Below are 15,965 nucleotides of genomic sequence, written 5' to 3'. Positions count from 1 at the left end.
ATTTTAATACTTATGAATTAATATCAAAGCTGTTAAAGGCCTGTATAAATAAACAGTGCAGCAAGAACCTATCTCTGTAACCCAGAGCTAAAACAGGCTTTTGGAAAGGTACAGAATAATTTCCTTCTAAATATCAACTCAGATCATTGTACATTGCAGAACTGGAAAAGAGACAAACAGATAGGAGATGCAATTAAGACACTTCACCGTAAACTCTGTCTTACTTGGGAATTTCTGGTGAACTACTAGATCCTAACGGAACTTAGTTCTGCTAAAGTCAATGGGCATTTTACTATCTGCTTCAATGGCAAGGATTTAACTCATGGAATCATACACAGATGGAACACAGATGGACATCATCAAATTGAAGTACCTGCACTCATCAGGGTTTGCACCTAAATTAAACACTGAATCTACAATAAACAAACACAAGAGCTTAATGTGAATGGGCCAATGATGCTTGAATCCTGCATCTTTTGTCCTTTCTTATCAGTGTTCAAGTACTTCTGTTCTGTATCAAGTAACTGTGGAGGGTTTAGCAACATACTACAGTTGTGGAACTGTACATTTGTAAAATTTGTTGGAAAGAAGAGGAAGTTTGTTGGAAAGTAAAAAAAAACCAAACCAGGTTTAATTGGTCAAATACACTGCTTAGAACATTGAGGGAATGCAGCCATCAAGTTACATGCCATGATGACTACCTAGACATTCAAGGAAGTATTTTATGGGAGAGGTCAGACCCAGTCCCTAAAAAGCAGATGTGTTGGCCAGTGCTAATGAGGTCAGCACTGCAAGATACACTCACTGTCAGGCAGTGAAAAGGGTGGACAGATATGCTTTAGAGAACAGGGAAACCAAGCAGTGGAAGATGAAGAGCATACACAGGGAAAATGACCAGGATGGGGCAAATACTTCTCTCTAATACAGTACAGACAATGGATATATTCACCAGTTCTGATTCAAAGGCACAGAAAGTTTCACAAGAAAAAAAGACAGCATCTGAAAAAATTACTCTATTCTGCAGACAATATTCCAAACCTGTATGATCTTGTATTTCATACAAATCAAAGGACATTTATGCAAGTCAGTGTTGTTTACACAGTTTGAGGAGCCTAACTCAAACAAATGGATTTACATCATTACTACAAAAATTCACATAATTTCCCAGAGTAGCATGGTAATAATCTAGGTTATACTTTTCATTGTCTTTCTGATGCAAATGCGAACTCTTACCCTGCCATGTCATTATCTTTCCCAACTCAACGCCTACTTCACAAATATTGCATCACTCCAACTTTTTTCCTCTTTTACTTACTTTGGGATTTAGCGTTGCTCGGAGTCCTCTTTCAATTATTCTACATTTGTTGATTATTTTAATACACTGAAATTCTGTACAAGGAGGAGTTTTTACTCTCTCTCCCACCACAAAATATGACATTCCACTAGTGCCTGGCAACTTAATTATTGCATGTTTTTGGGTTAAGACTCACGACTCACAGATGGTAGGTGAAGGAAGGTGTATGTGTGCTTATGCATGTACACCCTCTTAGTTAGTAAACAAGAAGTTAAAAAAAAAAAAACCACAACAAAACCCTTCCCAGATTCTTCCAGCTTCTGTTAGGAATTATTTAAAACTTAAATTATTTGACTTAGTCCACAAGTCTGAAGAGTGCTGGCTTTGTCTCTCTGCTCACATCCAAAATGTCTAGAGTAATGTAGTGGAGGAGCATAGTGAGAGACCACTAGAGTAAGACCCTACAAGGGAGGGAGCAAGCCTGTGATGAACATTGTGTCCAACATGCATCCATAAAACCACATGCAACTCCTGACAAGACAACTTCACAGCACATAACAGCCCAGTTAACAGAGTTGAAGTGAGGTCAAGCCTGGAATACTAATTTTAATTGTCTTGTTCTAATTTTTTTAATCCTCCTGACTCTTTTCATTATAAGATCACAAATAACTTGTGTACATATTGGTCCTGAATAAAACACTGAGACATGAGTTTATTGTTTCTCTTAGTTGGAAGTTCCTAGAGGAAAAACATTGCCAAAACAATTTAATAGCATATTCAAAATTAAGAGTGCATTTTGACACAAATGACTATAAATTAACCTAAAAAAAAAAAGGAAAGACAATCATTTATTCATTTTCCAAACAAAACAGGAAAATAACCGCAACAAAAGAGCATTTCAAACAGTCACTGAACAATACTGCAAAAGCATGTTTGTTAATAAAGGTAAGGACAGTTCCTTTGGAGGGAAGACGAGTTCTATGGCCTGAGGCTGAAAACTGTTTTGAGAAGTGTGCTGTAAAAAATTAAAATATTTGAGTTTCATTAACCTTTGATGTATGTTCAAGAAAAACAGGAGAACTACCTCACTCAAATCTGAACCATTTCACTTCTCAATAAGCTGTATTTTTAGATGAGCAAGATAGGTTTCCTGTCAAGCGCCTGAAAGATGCATTTTGAATTTGTTTCAAAGGTGCAGCTTTTCTCAGGAAGATCACACTGAGGACTGTTCATTCTCATGTGTGACAGTGTTGCTCAAGGCTGTTGCCAAATGTCACAGGACCACTTGTAACAGCTACAGGGAGAAGGGGGAGTTTTCACAATAAGAATTGTGCAATCAGATTAGCCAGTCCAAGGAGGATTATAAAGATGTGAATGATCAACACTGGCCACGTCAGCTGCCCGGCACGATGCAGGGAGATCACGTAGATGAGGGATGGATACACAAATACAAAGGCCAGACCGCATGTTGCTCCAGAGTATCTGAGGAAAGGGATGGAGAGGGGAAGAAGAAAAGGGGAAAAAAAAAAAGAAAAAAAAGAATGCTTTGTGTTAACTCTTATTTCTTGTTGTCATTTTTCCCCTTCAAACCAATGAACAGTCTGGCTGAACAATGACTATCTGCAGTTGCTAAACATCAATTTCTGTTCCTTGCTGTTCTTCACCTCCTTCACTGGCATTTAATTATGGCCTTCTCTTGCTCAGCCCGCTGCTCCTGTGTAGCTACACTCTGACATGCCTCTGATGTTTCAGTCACATCTCCAGATGCTTCTGGGGACTAACTCCCTATCTTTGACTTGATGTTTCTACTTTCTTTGGGGAAATTTGTCACACACAACAGAAAAAGACCGGACAGTGCATCCTTTTTTAGGCATCCTTTACTGTCAGAACTGCAAACCTCATTGCATCCCGGCCATCTGGGGACGCATGTTAAAGCATGTAAGCAGAGAAATCCTCCTGAATCTGCAACTTTTATTTTAATTTATTTAATGAGCTTCTAGCAAACCATTCTCCAGACCTGAAAAGATCAACATGCCCTCCTGGTAACATGATCAACCACAGCAAGTGAAACACTTAACTGTTCTTTTTCTAACCACTCCCTTGCTTACCAAAACCTTCTCATTATTTTCCCCTATTGTGAGTTTCCACCTAACTAAGCTAGACTGCAGCCAATGTGCATTATTAACTAACAACATATTTTATTTCAAATATTTGAATATTCCTTTTAGACAGAGGAAACATCATAATACAGAGTAACCACCTGCAACACAAAACCAGCAAATACCTAAGTTAGACTGTATATAGACAATTTATCAGCTGGAAATTCACTGTTCAAAATGTTTGATATTACTATGCACAGAATGAACACATTAGCAGAGGCCAGGATCAGTCTGCAAACAGAGAAATGTACTGCATGATATTTATTTGGAATTAATAACTAGACCATCTCTACCACTGGAATACAAGAATTTTCACTGAAAGGAGAGGTAGAAAAATAAAAGGAAATGGAAAAAAACTCAAAGATCAGCCACCGAGCAAAAGTAAGTTATTCTGCTACTCTGGTCAGACCTAAACTTGTCATTCTGGTTTTATAATTGCAGATTTCTATATTTTTAAACACCTCCCTCTCCTGGTTGCTGTAAGGAAGATGCAAACAAGGAATGAATGACAATGATTACAAAAATGGTGGTGTCAAATGTAGAAAATAAAACTCATTAGATTATTTCCTCTAATCTTTCTCGATTATAGAAATCCTAGGTGTTTATTAACATGGTAAATGTAAGATATCATTTAGAAGTACAACTTTTATGTCATTTTGCCCTTTCAAGTTATTTGCTTTTTTTGATTTTTATTATGGACATTCAAAACAGCTTCAAATGGTCTTAACATAAAACAAAAACTTGAGAGAAGCCACACAATAGCCAAGTAACTTTTTCTATTGACACCATATTCTTTCATTTGTATAGTTACAAGGCTCTCAGATAGCTCCAATGAAACTTGGGGAATCATCCCAATCGTCTCAGATACAGAGGCACAATTACAGATAGCTGCTTGTCAGAACTTTAAAAGAGCTGATTGCTTATACTTCTAAATCATTACTTACAACTTAAAAAGGTGTAAGCCTTACAAAATATAAAGATAGAATTAGCCGCACTCATACTGTTCCTTTTCAACATCAAGAAGCAAACATGCAGCAACACCACAGGCAAGTTCACTGTGCGAGCAACACTCACCTTATGATACCTCCTATATTCGGATAAAATCTTGCCATTGCTACTCCAGCTCCTACAATTGCTACGTTCAGGACAAGCACATGGAAAACGCTACAGGAAAGTGAGGAAAGTGTGTTAAAATCTATGCTGTATTTATTACAAAATACAACCATTATCCTTCATTTACACTAACATTTAACTGGTACATGGATGGTGTTTCCATTTGCAAGACTCACTCTATAAAGCTAATTTCACCGCAAACGTAACATCTACTGAATATTCAGAGTGCCAAACTCTAAATATCAAGTGTTTTTACTCAAAATATTCCTAAGGAGTAAGTATGTGTAATTTGGCAGTTCTTCTGAAAAAATCATACGTGGTACTCAGCACTCAAGTATTTCAGCTGGATATTCAAATACCAAAGAAACAATACTGTATAACTTAATTCCCACAAGAAAGAATTAGCTTGTTCAGAGAATGATCTGAATTGCTCAAAGTGAACTAAAGGAAACCAGAAGAAAGGAAAAGATGCATCGAGTGGAAAACATTACACAGAATACTAGGGGGAAAATAACACCTTAAAACTTGAACTCTAATGAATTTTGATAGAGGACAAACATTTAGAATGTTGGACATCATTTAATATTTGACCTGTGTACTATTTATGCTGGAATTTTTTGTTGAATTTGTTTTTACAAATAATCTCCTGTTGCTTTCCTTTTTGCATTAAGCATGAAAAAAAAGGAGATTTTCTGTTCTTCAAAAGCAGCTTCTAATGCATCAGACAAACTCTGTGCAGTGATGCACAGAGCTGACACTCAGGAGAGTATCACTTTTCTTTAGAGAACATGAGAAGTTGGCATATTTTAATGTAAGGTGAAGTCAGGAAATACAATAAAAAACGGCAATATTTTGGTCACCCAGCTGTTTCTATGAAGGGAAAAAAGAATTCACACAGAGGAAACATACATACACTTACAGGTTTTGCTTACTCTTCTGGAGGATTTGATTTCTTAAAATAAACAAAACCTGTAAGCTAATTTTTTCTTAACTGTATAAAGTATCTGTATTATGGAGGATGCCACTAACTAACAACCTTTTTAAAAGTGACCACTTCCATGGCTGAAAGGCTGGCTGCCAGTTTCAAAGTTAGGAAGAAATATTAGAGACATAGAGTAGTCTTACTAAACTTTAGGGGAATGGAGGTAATTTAAACAGAAAGGAATAATTTAAGATATGGACTATTTCTAACATTTGCTCTTAAAAATTGATTTAAAAAAGACAGAAAGAATATCTTTAATTTTGTACATGATATTTTAACAGTGGTACAAGAGGTGTACCTCACAGACTGAAGATAGCTGTGGGAATACAGCAGCTGAAACTTTAACAAATACATAATTGGATATAAACCTGGTAAAATCCAAGAATAAAAACCAAAATCCCCCAAATCAGACCTATTAGGGAAAGAAGGACCAAACATTTACTGCTTCTCTAATATTTTAAGGAAAGCCAATTAACTAAACTGTTCGTAAAAAACTGTTTGCCATTAAAAATTACTTCCCCTCTCCCCACACATACGGCAGATTGCAAATCTTACTGTCAGATAGCACAACTGAAGCCAAAAGTTTATGAACACAGAAAATGACAACATTTCTTCCATTCTTTTTTTTGCTGAGATTAATTTTTTAGCAAGAGGGATTAAAAAGAGTGCAGGCTTAGTAATTAAAAAATGTTTTGCAGATTTGGGTCAGTTCAGAATATTTTAGCAGAAAACCTGAAAAAAGTCTGAAGTATTTCATTCTCACATGATTTAAAACAGAAGTGATTTTGTAGTTCAAAGTTGTTGCTTTTAAAAACATTAATTCCAGCTTCTTGTAACTTCAAAAGCAAAGTGGCGTGTGTGTGTTTGGTGTGTAATAAAACATTTTTCAACTTCTTGATCCGGGAAAAAATAATTGGGTTGGGGAGGGGAGTGTGTTTTGGTTCAATTGAAAACAATGGTCTCAAAATGCTGGAGCCTTCAAAACAATTCAGTACTTGCATAGTAGTGCTTTGCAGTTTTAATTGTTACAATTAAGCAGGATCCTCAAGAACAATACCAAGATCAAAAGTCTGAAAAGGATTTAAATCCATCTGTTTCAGGGCAAAAGGTTACACTGTATTTCTCCCCTGGAACAAACTTGTTCCTTTTTCTACCTTTTTGAAACAGCCTGAGTTGTAACCATGTTATTGGATAACAGGTGTTTAACCTGCAACCCCTTTCTTTTCCCTAGGCACATATTCATAGTTCATCTCAGCTCCAAGACAGGAAAAAAAATCATTCTTAGTGGAGAGAAAGGCATTATCATTTAGAAAAAACCCTATCCTTCTGAATAAAGAAGAATCTGATATCTAGGGCTACTAGTAGCTGTATTATTTGAGACAGTATTTTTCATAAGACTGTAAGTTTCACGCAGGTGTGCTCCAGAAGGGACAACCATTTCTCATAGCCTGTGACATTTTAACAAGTTCTAAATTGCTCCGTTTTAGCCTGACATTGGCTTATGGTAAAATTAATGGTCACCACACATCACAAAAGGACAGTCAGAAAAACAGTATTTTTGGGGGGCATAACCATACCATCTCTGGTTATTACGACTATAGGAAGAAAAGTATTTAGATGATGTTAGAGATCAGAAAATATTTGGCCCCCTTTTACCTAACCACCCTGCTGGCACAGAGCTGTTTTCTAAGCAGCATAACTTTCTTCCTTATGGTCAATGGCAGAAGAGTTGGGTGGCCCATGCCAGGGCTGGATTGTCCGCCTGGGCAGCCTGATTAGGGTTTCTGCTCTGAGGCCCAGGTTGGATTGCCTCAAGGAGGCCATAATTCACAAAAGAGGCACACCCATGGCAATCCAAGTATGGCACATGACACTCTGTCTTTTATATTCTGTCCTCAGTCTCAATATTTTTGGTTGGGCAGATGAAGACTCTAGCTCTTTTCTACAAAGGGAATCACTGTTCACCTGCAAAAATCCTGCAATCCCACAAAAACAATAGTAGAGAGGAGGGGAAAAAAAAAAATTCAAGCTTTCCCCTTGCTTTTTCCCCCCATTGCAAGGGTAACCTTTCAGATTCACAAGAGTTGAGAAACAACCTGGTATGCCAGAAGGTCATCAGAGGGCTTGCTCTATCAAGTTCTCTCCTGAGGAAGTGGTAGTTACAGTTAAGCCACTGAACAGTGACCACATATATCTAAGTAACCTCAGCATCCTCAAAGTAAGAATCATATCGAAAACTATGAAAGCAAACCCTAGGGCAGGGGACATTTTAAGAAAGAAACTAATTTTAAATTCCCTCAGGTCAGACACAAGGAAATTAGAAGTGCTGGACTCAGCATGAAGTCACAGGGTGAACATACACAATAAAGGAAAGAGGAAAGCAAAGAAAAAAGCAAAACAGGATCATTTAAGTAAGAATTTTTGAAAGGTTACTGTATCTAAAAATGCAGTTTCTTCCTGGAAATCTCACTCAAGTGACATCAGTCAAAAGACTATGAATCACAGCAGTTAAGAAGCAGCGAGGTGAAGAGCAGATAACACACATGCAAACAGCAGAAATGTATTTCATTGCATCAGAAGACACACATCTGTGGGAGAACTGGCAGGTCTGCTGGGCTACCATGGAGTAAAGGGAGGACGACCTTTAAGGAAAGCCAAGTGATTTCTGTCCATCAGCTTATTTAACCTCCCAGAACAGGAAAGATATTTAAAAGTTTTAAAAACTGATCAGATGACTGTACAAAGCAATTTATGCACAGCATATAATTAATCAAGGGAATTCTCTGTCACAAATATCACTGTAGCCAAGAGCCAACAATAATAATAATAAAAAAAACTAGCTTTCTGTACACAAAAGAAGATCCAGAGTCACGTAAGAAACAGCAGATAAACCAGATGCCTCTGGCCCTAAGTCACCCGTTAAAAGATGCTATTGGAAACATCTCTCACTTCAGAGAAGAAAGTAATTTCCCAATACATGATATTTTGGCCTTCCTTTACAACACCAGGGAGAGAAGAAGAGAATGAACAGTTCCTTGGGTTTTGTCCCAGTACGTCACCTTCTATGTTGTCGTCTGCACACTAGCATACATTTTGCAAAATTAAAGAAGGAATTAGGATGCCTTCTCTTGTCTCTAAACCTTTTGTAGGAAGCACAGAAAGGCTGAAGGCTTTGTGATGATGCCTGTTGGAAGACTACTGTGCCCAGCATATCTACACACATACTTGTTTTTAAGCTGGGCAGTGACAGAAGTGACTGGCACATAAGAGGAAGGAGAATCCCCCTTAGAAGCAGAGGGGTTTTTGTTCTCCTCCTGACTGCTAGAGGACACAGGATGCTACTAATTTCCTCTATGCTTCAGTCAAGCAAGCTGCCACTGTTGAGCTGATCCCTGATGTGAAACCTGGGAGAAGAAAAATTTATGTATCATCTACTTAAGCTTTTAAGTTTGGAGAGGGTGAGCTTCTTCAACACACTAGACTACAGGTTAGTAGGATACATTATGGATAAATACAGCAAAGCATTGTTAGTAGAAAAATAGCACTGCAAAGTATCTAAAAAGCATGAGACAGAAGACATGGGGATCAGTCTTCAGACAAGAAAAGCTCCCCTGAAGGTGAGTAAATGGTTCCTCATTATAACCCAGTGATAATCCATGGCCTACCAGCAAAAGCCAGGATAAGAAACAGGATGCTGCTTTTGGTAGAAATTGCCTTGGATTAGACCACTTGTCAAGACTAAGAACTACAAAACAGCAAACTGATACCCTGATGCTTCATCATACCCAGTGACAGAAAAATAGTAAAGAAAAAAGGAGTTAAAGCAAAGAACCAAATTTATCTGAGTCATACAGTCACTGCTAGGACATAAAAATTATCTGGCAGCCCTGTAAGCACATGCGTGATCAAGCTATTCAATCAACAGCCAGCTTTAAGACACATCCATCCAGAATTCCAAGTGCTCCAGCTAATAATGGTTATCCGTTAACTCCATCCATGGCAGCAGCATGTATCCACATCTGCAAACAATTGCTCATATGAAGAAGCCTGGCTTTTCACATGAGGGAGCTTCCAGTTCATGTGAAACCTGCAGCACATCTGTATGGAGCAACCCAGGGCTTAAAAAGGAAGATAGGTAAATTTACAATAGGGACTTGGACCAGAGGAGCAGGTGTGGTTTGTTTGCTTGGTTTCTTTTGTAAAAAAGGAAATAATGGGATAATTATAGCCAGAAGGTAAATTTATAACATTCTCTCAGCTGCAAAGGAAACTTAGTATAGGAAGGATGCACCTATGGAAATACACGTGATTTAGCACATTGAATCATAGGGTTAAATGAGGTAGCCAACAGAGATCCTCAAATGCACAATCAATATGAATTCAGCACACTGCCCAATGTGCTGTATAAACAGATGGATGGATATACCATCAGTGCACACTCCTAAAGCCCACTTCCACAACCTGAAAATAAAAATAGGAAAAGGCAGAAAAATCATGTAAATGGACAGAATCAGTCACAAAAATACAAGATTTTAAACTGTCAGTTTGGGTTTGTTTTTTTTTTTTAATTCTTCTAGAAGAACAGCACAGAACCCCACTTTCTGTTCTTCTCTTTTTCTCCTGCTTCATCCTTTTGGTTCCTTACTTACAAAGAAATTTTCTCCAGTAAGTAACCAGGAATATTCCCCTCCGTATATATACCTTATGCATACACCTAAGAGCTAAAGCTTGAGTCTCTGCAGGTCACTCTTCTTATTGCCCGAGAACCACTAGCCCTGGACATTGAATATTTCGATAAAAGAAGCCGAGTATATATAACTACTAGTAAAGTGCTCATTTTTCTACACAGAAGTCACGGAACTTAGTATTTCCACGTAGGTTCTTCAACAGGCTCCCCAGTGAGACATCAGTAAATGTCAGCAAGAGCCACTTCCTTATATTTGCAAAATGTTTCCCCATAAAAGCAGCTCAGGGAAAAACTCAGAATACTGAAATTTTTCCTAGAAAGGTGATATAGGCACAGTGCTACTAAAGGACCTCCATCAGCTTTAGCTACTGGTGAGAACCAGTCATCAAAAGACATATTTTACAACCACATAGGAAATCTTTACTATCCTCCCAGAGACAGGTCCTGTGCTTGCTACCGGTCTTCAGTTAGTCCCCATTCCATAGAAAAACTAAGGGCTGACCTTGCCAGTTGTAAATGCACAGAAGCTAAAGCTTGGAGGTTAGCTGAGTGATTTTTGTGCTATATTTGAGATACTTGGGATACAAGAGAGGGAGACACAGCCAGCCAGCCAGTATGTACTACCTTATCACTATAGGTTGGGTTGATTTAAGTGCCTTCCTAGAAACCATTTTTGACTTTTCAGAAACTTTAAATACCTCCCTATAAGGAGTCTTTAAAAAAAAAAGTGAGTGAAGCTACCCACAGGACATCCTGGAGACAAGAACCAAGCCAGTATTTGCATCATCACATTCATCATACCATGAAGGCTTAAAACAGCAAGCTGGAATTAACCTGAGAAGAGACTGGTATGAAGCTGTAGGTTCTAGGAGAGGGCATGAGGGAAATGAAAACCATTCTGGTCAGGGAGTAACTGGAGGGAGGAGATAGGAAGAGGCACATCCACATAATATAAAGGACATGGCTATTTCCCAGTGGCTGTGAAATCCATGTTTAGCACTTAAATCAATGGCCTTGTTTCCAAGAGTAACTTGCAGCAGTTCCTAAAAATCTCAATGTTGAACTGCGTACAATTTAGTATCAAAAAAAGTAGGCACTTATTTCACTGCCTAATTTTAGGCATCCAATTTCTAGAGCTTCTCATACCTATTTTAGGACATAGAAGAAACCTGAAACTTGGAACGTCTTCCCAGACCTGTATGCTACTGCTGATGCCACAGAGGAAATACACATTTCTTTCTTGGATATTTTTTTCCTTTCCTCCATCAACAGCAATTCACAATATAAAATAAGAAACTCAGAGATGAATGCCAACTTCTCAGCTGTGACAAATTCAGACAATACTCCAAATTTAAATGTCCCAGGTTTTATTTAAAAAAAACAAAACTAAAATTGAAATCTGGATCAGCTCTTCCCTGGAGTTCAGACAGTGTACAAATGCAGGGGTGGGGCTCATCTCTGAAATTAGCATGTGAAAAGCTATTTTTATAAGCATAGCAGCAGTCTAGATAACACAGCTAACAACTCACTTAGCTATTAGCTCTGTTTAAAAACAGATGGATGATTACTAATTATGCACAATAAAAACACATGGCACCCTGAAAGGTTAATATCCAGAGGGTATGTCCTTCACAGCTTAAAGACTACTTGATGAAATGTTTCTGGACTGAACAAAATTTTTTTCCTGTACAACTCTTCTTTTGCCACATAAATGCATAACACAAAGGAATTGTGTTGACAAAATTCCTCTGTTTATTGACAAAATGAAGAGCTAAAACAAAAGAACTGCCCCCCCATTCTGCTCTGCCAAGCTGTAGCAGTCCTGATCTGCAGGCAAGTTTATTTTGCATGCCTATTCACCCCCTGACTCCACAAACATTGTGAAATTAGCTTCTGAAATGTACCTAATGCAGCAAAGGAAATCCCCCAAAGCTCAGCCAAATTTCTGACAACATAAGGCCAGTTAAGCAAAGTGTGCCGAGCTCTTGTCAAGAAGTAGACTTCTTACCTTGGGTAAGCATTTCCAAAAAACTGTCTTAACAGCTGAACTCGTGCCAGATAGCCCAACAGTGGGTACACAGTCATCATCTGGAACAGCAGGAATATTCTTGCAACAAATGACATGATGTCATCACTGGGAAAGTTATCTAGAAAATTCTAAACACAGGAATAATGTTACACTTATCAATGGTGGCTTGATTGCATGTATATGCTGATTTTTAATAGCTGTGTGCAAGAAAGGAAGGGATAAAAGTCAAGCAACTGAAATTGCTAAATGAACTCCGTAACATGAAATACCCTCTCCCTCTTTCACAATTGCCTTGCCACCAAATACCAAGTGATTTTTTAATATTACAGGGCTGATGTCAGCTTTCACGTTAGCATTAAAAATGGAATTATTTTCTAATCTTCTGAACATTCTCAAATAATCAAGGCTGTGGAAGGGCCACCTGATTTTTTAGGTATTTAGGATTCATATGCTCCTATTACCTGTCAGATAATATCTAGATATTAAAACCAGTTATTTAATCAGTAAAACTGGATCACATACAAATGAGGAAGGGATCATATACTGCACATGGGAACATCTGAAAAAGTACTATAAGACTTAAGTATCATGGAAATACACAAATGGCTTTGTAAGTACTTAGGATAACTACAGAAAATAAATGGGAAGAAAATCACTTGTCATCTGTTATTTAACTGAGGATTTCACCCCATGAAATTATTTTAAATGGTTCAAAAAAATTACTTCATGGTTAAACAATGCCACCAGTTCTCACTAAGCTACAGTCAGAGGAAGCCTTTAAATGCTGCTTTATTGCTAAATATTATGCAAGAGACATGGAACAGCTGGCATAAAATGGATCACCAATTGATAACTCCTATCTTTGAAGTAATTCAGCATGTGGGAATCAGCCTTACCTATAAACAGGTAAGAGTTTAATAGCCTTCACAAGGTGTTTCATGTGGTGCTATTATCTGAAGAACACTGCTGTCAAGGCTCACCAAAGTGTTAAGACTCCAAACCTACCCACAGTGAGGACTCCTATGGAAAACGAGTTTCTTTTTCTGGAGTACCTGAAACCAGTCCCAATGAGTGGGATTGGTCACTGCACACACAACTAAACATAAACATAATACTTTTCAGGATTAAAGAAGATAAAGAAATTAAAGACTCAACTGTTCACTTGTTCATTTTGGCCCTTTCTTCATCACTTTCATAGAGTATTTATTAAATGTTTGTTTTTTACAGAACCACTGGCAACCAGACATGAATATAAATGAGATAACACAACCATTACTCATCTCTTTGTGGTAGTACCCATGAGACATTAGCCAACTGACTGGAGTCAAGGACAGATGTGTCTGCCAGGGCGAGTGATGAAGCAAGAAGCAGTAGCGGTTCTTTTTTTTAATACATGTTTATTACAAGATCAAGGACAAATATATACTGCAGTAAAATATCTCACCTGTTCAATACATTCTTTGGATAGTGGTGGAGAAGGAAAAGATGCAAAAATTATCACTCCAACATACAGATATGTTAATCCCACCAGGAAGTATGCAATAGAGAGGTCTCTCACCTGAAGAAAAATAAAATCTTATTTTGGCCAGCACTGACACGCCAAAACAGGCAAAATAAAAACCTCATGAGAAGATTTCTATTGCATTTATTACTGTTACTTTTATATTTACTACTGTTTTCTATTTATTACTATTACTTTTACATTTTTACTTTTACTTTCTATTACTTGAATGGGCATTTCAAATCTGGTCCTGGATCAGATCAGAAAGCTGCAAGAAGATACCCCAAAGTGGAGTTAGACAGGTATTATGTACCTATCTACATAAAGAAAAGGCACCAAGAAACAGATATGCTAATAGATGTAGCATGTTATTGTTGGACACACAAACATACACCAGTTATTAAAACAAACAAACAAGAACCCCCCCTCTATTTTCTTACATTCACTTATTCCTACTAAGAGCCCTGGGACACAGAGACAGCTGTCAAAGACAGAGACAGGTTAGTCAGGACTAAAATCTTGCAATTAAAGACATCAGCCTACCCAACTGCAGATATAACGTAAAGAAGCTGCTTTGAAACCTAAGAGGATGATCCACACACACTGGCTCCAAATCAGAAACTAGTATGTCAGGCTTCTGTATGAACGGTGTGATGGTATAAGACATAGCTAATACACCATTAAATAAAAATTATAAATAAACCAGAAAGGCATCGGTAGGCACAGAGGTATACATGTCCTTTAGCTTTAGCATTGTATTTTATAATGACTCTTTCATTTAAAATTGCCTATCCACTTTATTACTGAATCTCTATAAACACCCCAGGTAAGTGCACTAAATAATAGTCAAAGATTTTTAGGAAAGAGTGCTGAAGCTAGGGTCATAAATCCATATTTAACTATATTACATATACCTAAATATGGATTTAAACTTCAACTTCAGTGTTCACTTCTGAAAATTTTGACTATATATATGAAGTATCTAATATATAAAAAGATTGTCAACTACACAAAAATGATTAAAATATTTTAGCAATATGTAGTATTGGAAAATAAGCTGCAAATCTACTCAAGCACTTTATGAAACTGCAGAATCCACATATACATCAGAGTGACCTCATAGCAATGTTCTTAGTGGGTTACTCTTCTACATCAATTCTTTTTTTGGAAATAAAGTAGGAGACCATTTGTTTCTAGTTATTAACTAAGTAAATTCTGTACAAGCTTATGCTACATTACAAAAGACTCATTACCTTATAGCAAACCATTTGTTCAGCTGCTGCTAATTATCAGCTTCTTAAAGGATTACTAGTAATGCTTCAATACATGACCCTATTTTCCTGTCACTGAGAAGCAAGTCTTAGTAGCTCAGGCACAGCACCAAATGATTAGGACTATATGGCTTCCAGACCAGGATCATAATTATGGCCTCCAGCCAGCTCACTGAGCATCAGCAAAGCTTGCTCACATCTGTGCATGGAAGTACTTCCCCAAGTGTTTCTTCACACTATCTCCTTGACAAAAGCAGCATATCCTATACCTTTCTGGGGTCTCCTGAGGGCACGGTTGTCCCTGAGGGAAGTATAAAATGTTAGATTACGAGTTTAAAGAAAAGTTCAGAAGGAGGCCAGTTTTTAGTGAGGCAACTGGAATCTCCCACTCATTTTGCCAGTGATTTTGGGGAGAAGATTGATGCCTTTTTCCCCATCAGCCTGCAAAAGGCTAATGATATTTCTCATCAGACAACAATACGCTGTTAACATATACCCCAGGGTGGCCCTCATGTCCCCAGCAGCTGCACACTTCCAGCTGCAACCTCTTCCTCCTGCTGATCAGTTACATGCAGCTGGAAGATGCTTCTCTAGTCTTCACTCTTCTTGCACTGGTCACTGACTAAGGACTACCAACCTCCATCAGAAGCTGAGCAATAGTGTTTTCTTTAAATTATTCCCAGAATTTCTCCTCAGTGACATGAGAAGTGGTACAGGTTTTTATATAACAGCTACATCTTCAAAAGCACCAGTGCCCATCCTAAAAAGTGATGTTAGGAATACTAAATTTGAACATCTAGATTTCTTATAGATATTTATGAGTAACTTCCATTCACTGCAGGACCCAGAGATTGATGAGGGTAAGATGGTTTTGCAGAGTCACAGACTCTCATCTCTTGAAGACAGGACTTGGTCATTTTTTAAAATGC

At 37.7% G+C, this 15,965-nt stretch overlaps 1 protein-coding gene across 5 annotated transcripts in view; it reads right to left on the bottom strand.

Annotated features, from left to right (window-relative positions):
• Positions 1-1,030: 1,030 nt before the first annotated feature.
• SLC38A9 (solute carrier family 38 member 9) overlaps positions 1,031-15,965 on the bottom strand; it is a 54,355-nt gene continuing 39,420 nt past the window's right edge. For all 5 annotated transcript variants that reach the window (XM_052778667.1, XM_052778666.1, XM_052778669.1 and 2 more), the window contains 4 exons: positions 13,709-13,822; positions 12,244-12,392; positions 4,528-4,617; positions 1,031-2,776 (listed from right to left, as the gene is read on the bottom strand). In XM_052778667.1, coding sequence (XP_052634627.1) covers positions 2,611-2,776; positions 4,528-4,617; positions 12,244-12,392; positions 13,709-13,822 — 519 coding nt within the window. In that variant the 3' untranslated portion in view covers positions 1,031-2,610. The remainder of the gene's footprint in view (positions 2,777-4,527; positions 4,618-12,243; positions 12,393-13,708; positions 13,823-15,965) is intronic.

The sequence above is a fragment of the Harpia harpyja genome, chromosome Z (assembly GCF_026419915.1).
Source record: "Harpia harpyja isolate bHarHar1 chromosome Z, bHarHar1 primary haplotype, whole genome shotgun sequence".
Lineage (NCBI taxonomy): Eukaryota > Metazoa > Chordata > Aves > Accipitriformes > Accipitridae > Harpia > Harpia harpyja.
Note: the sequence above shows the minus strand (reverse complement) of the source record. Positions and strands in the feature narration are given on the sequence as shown.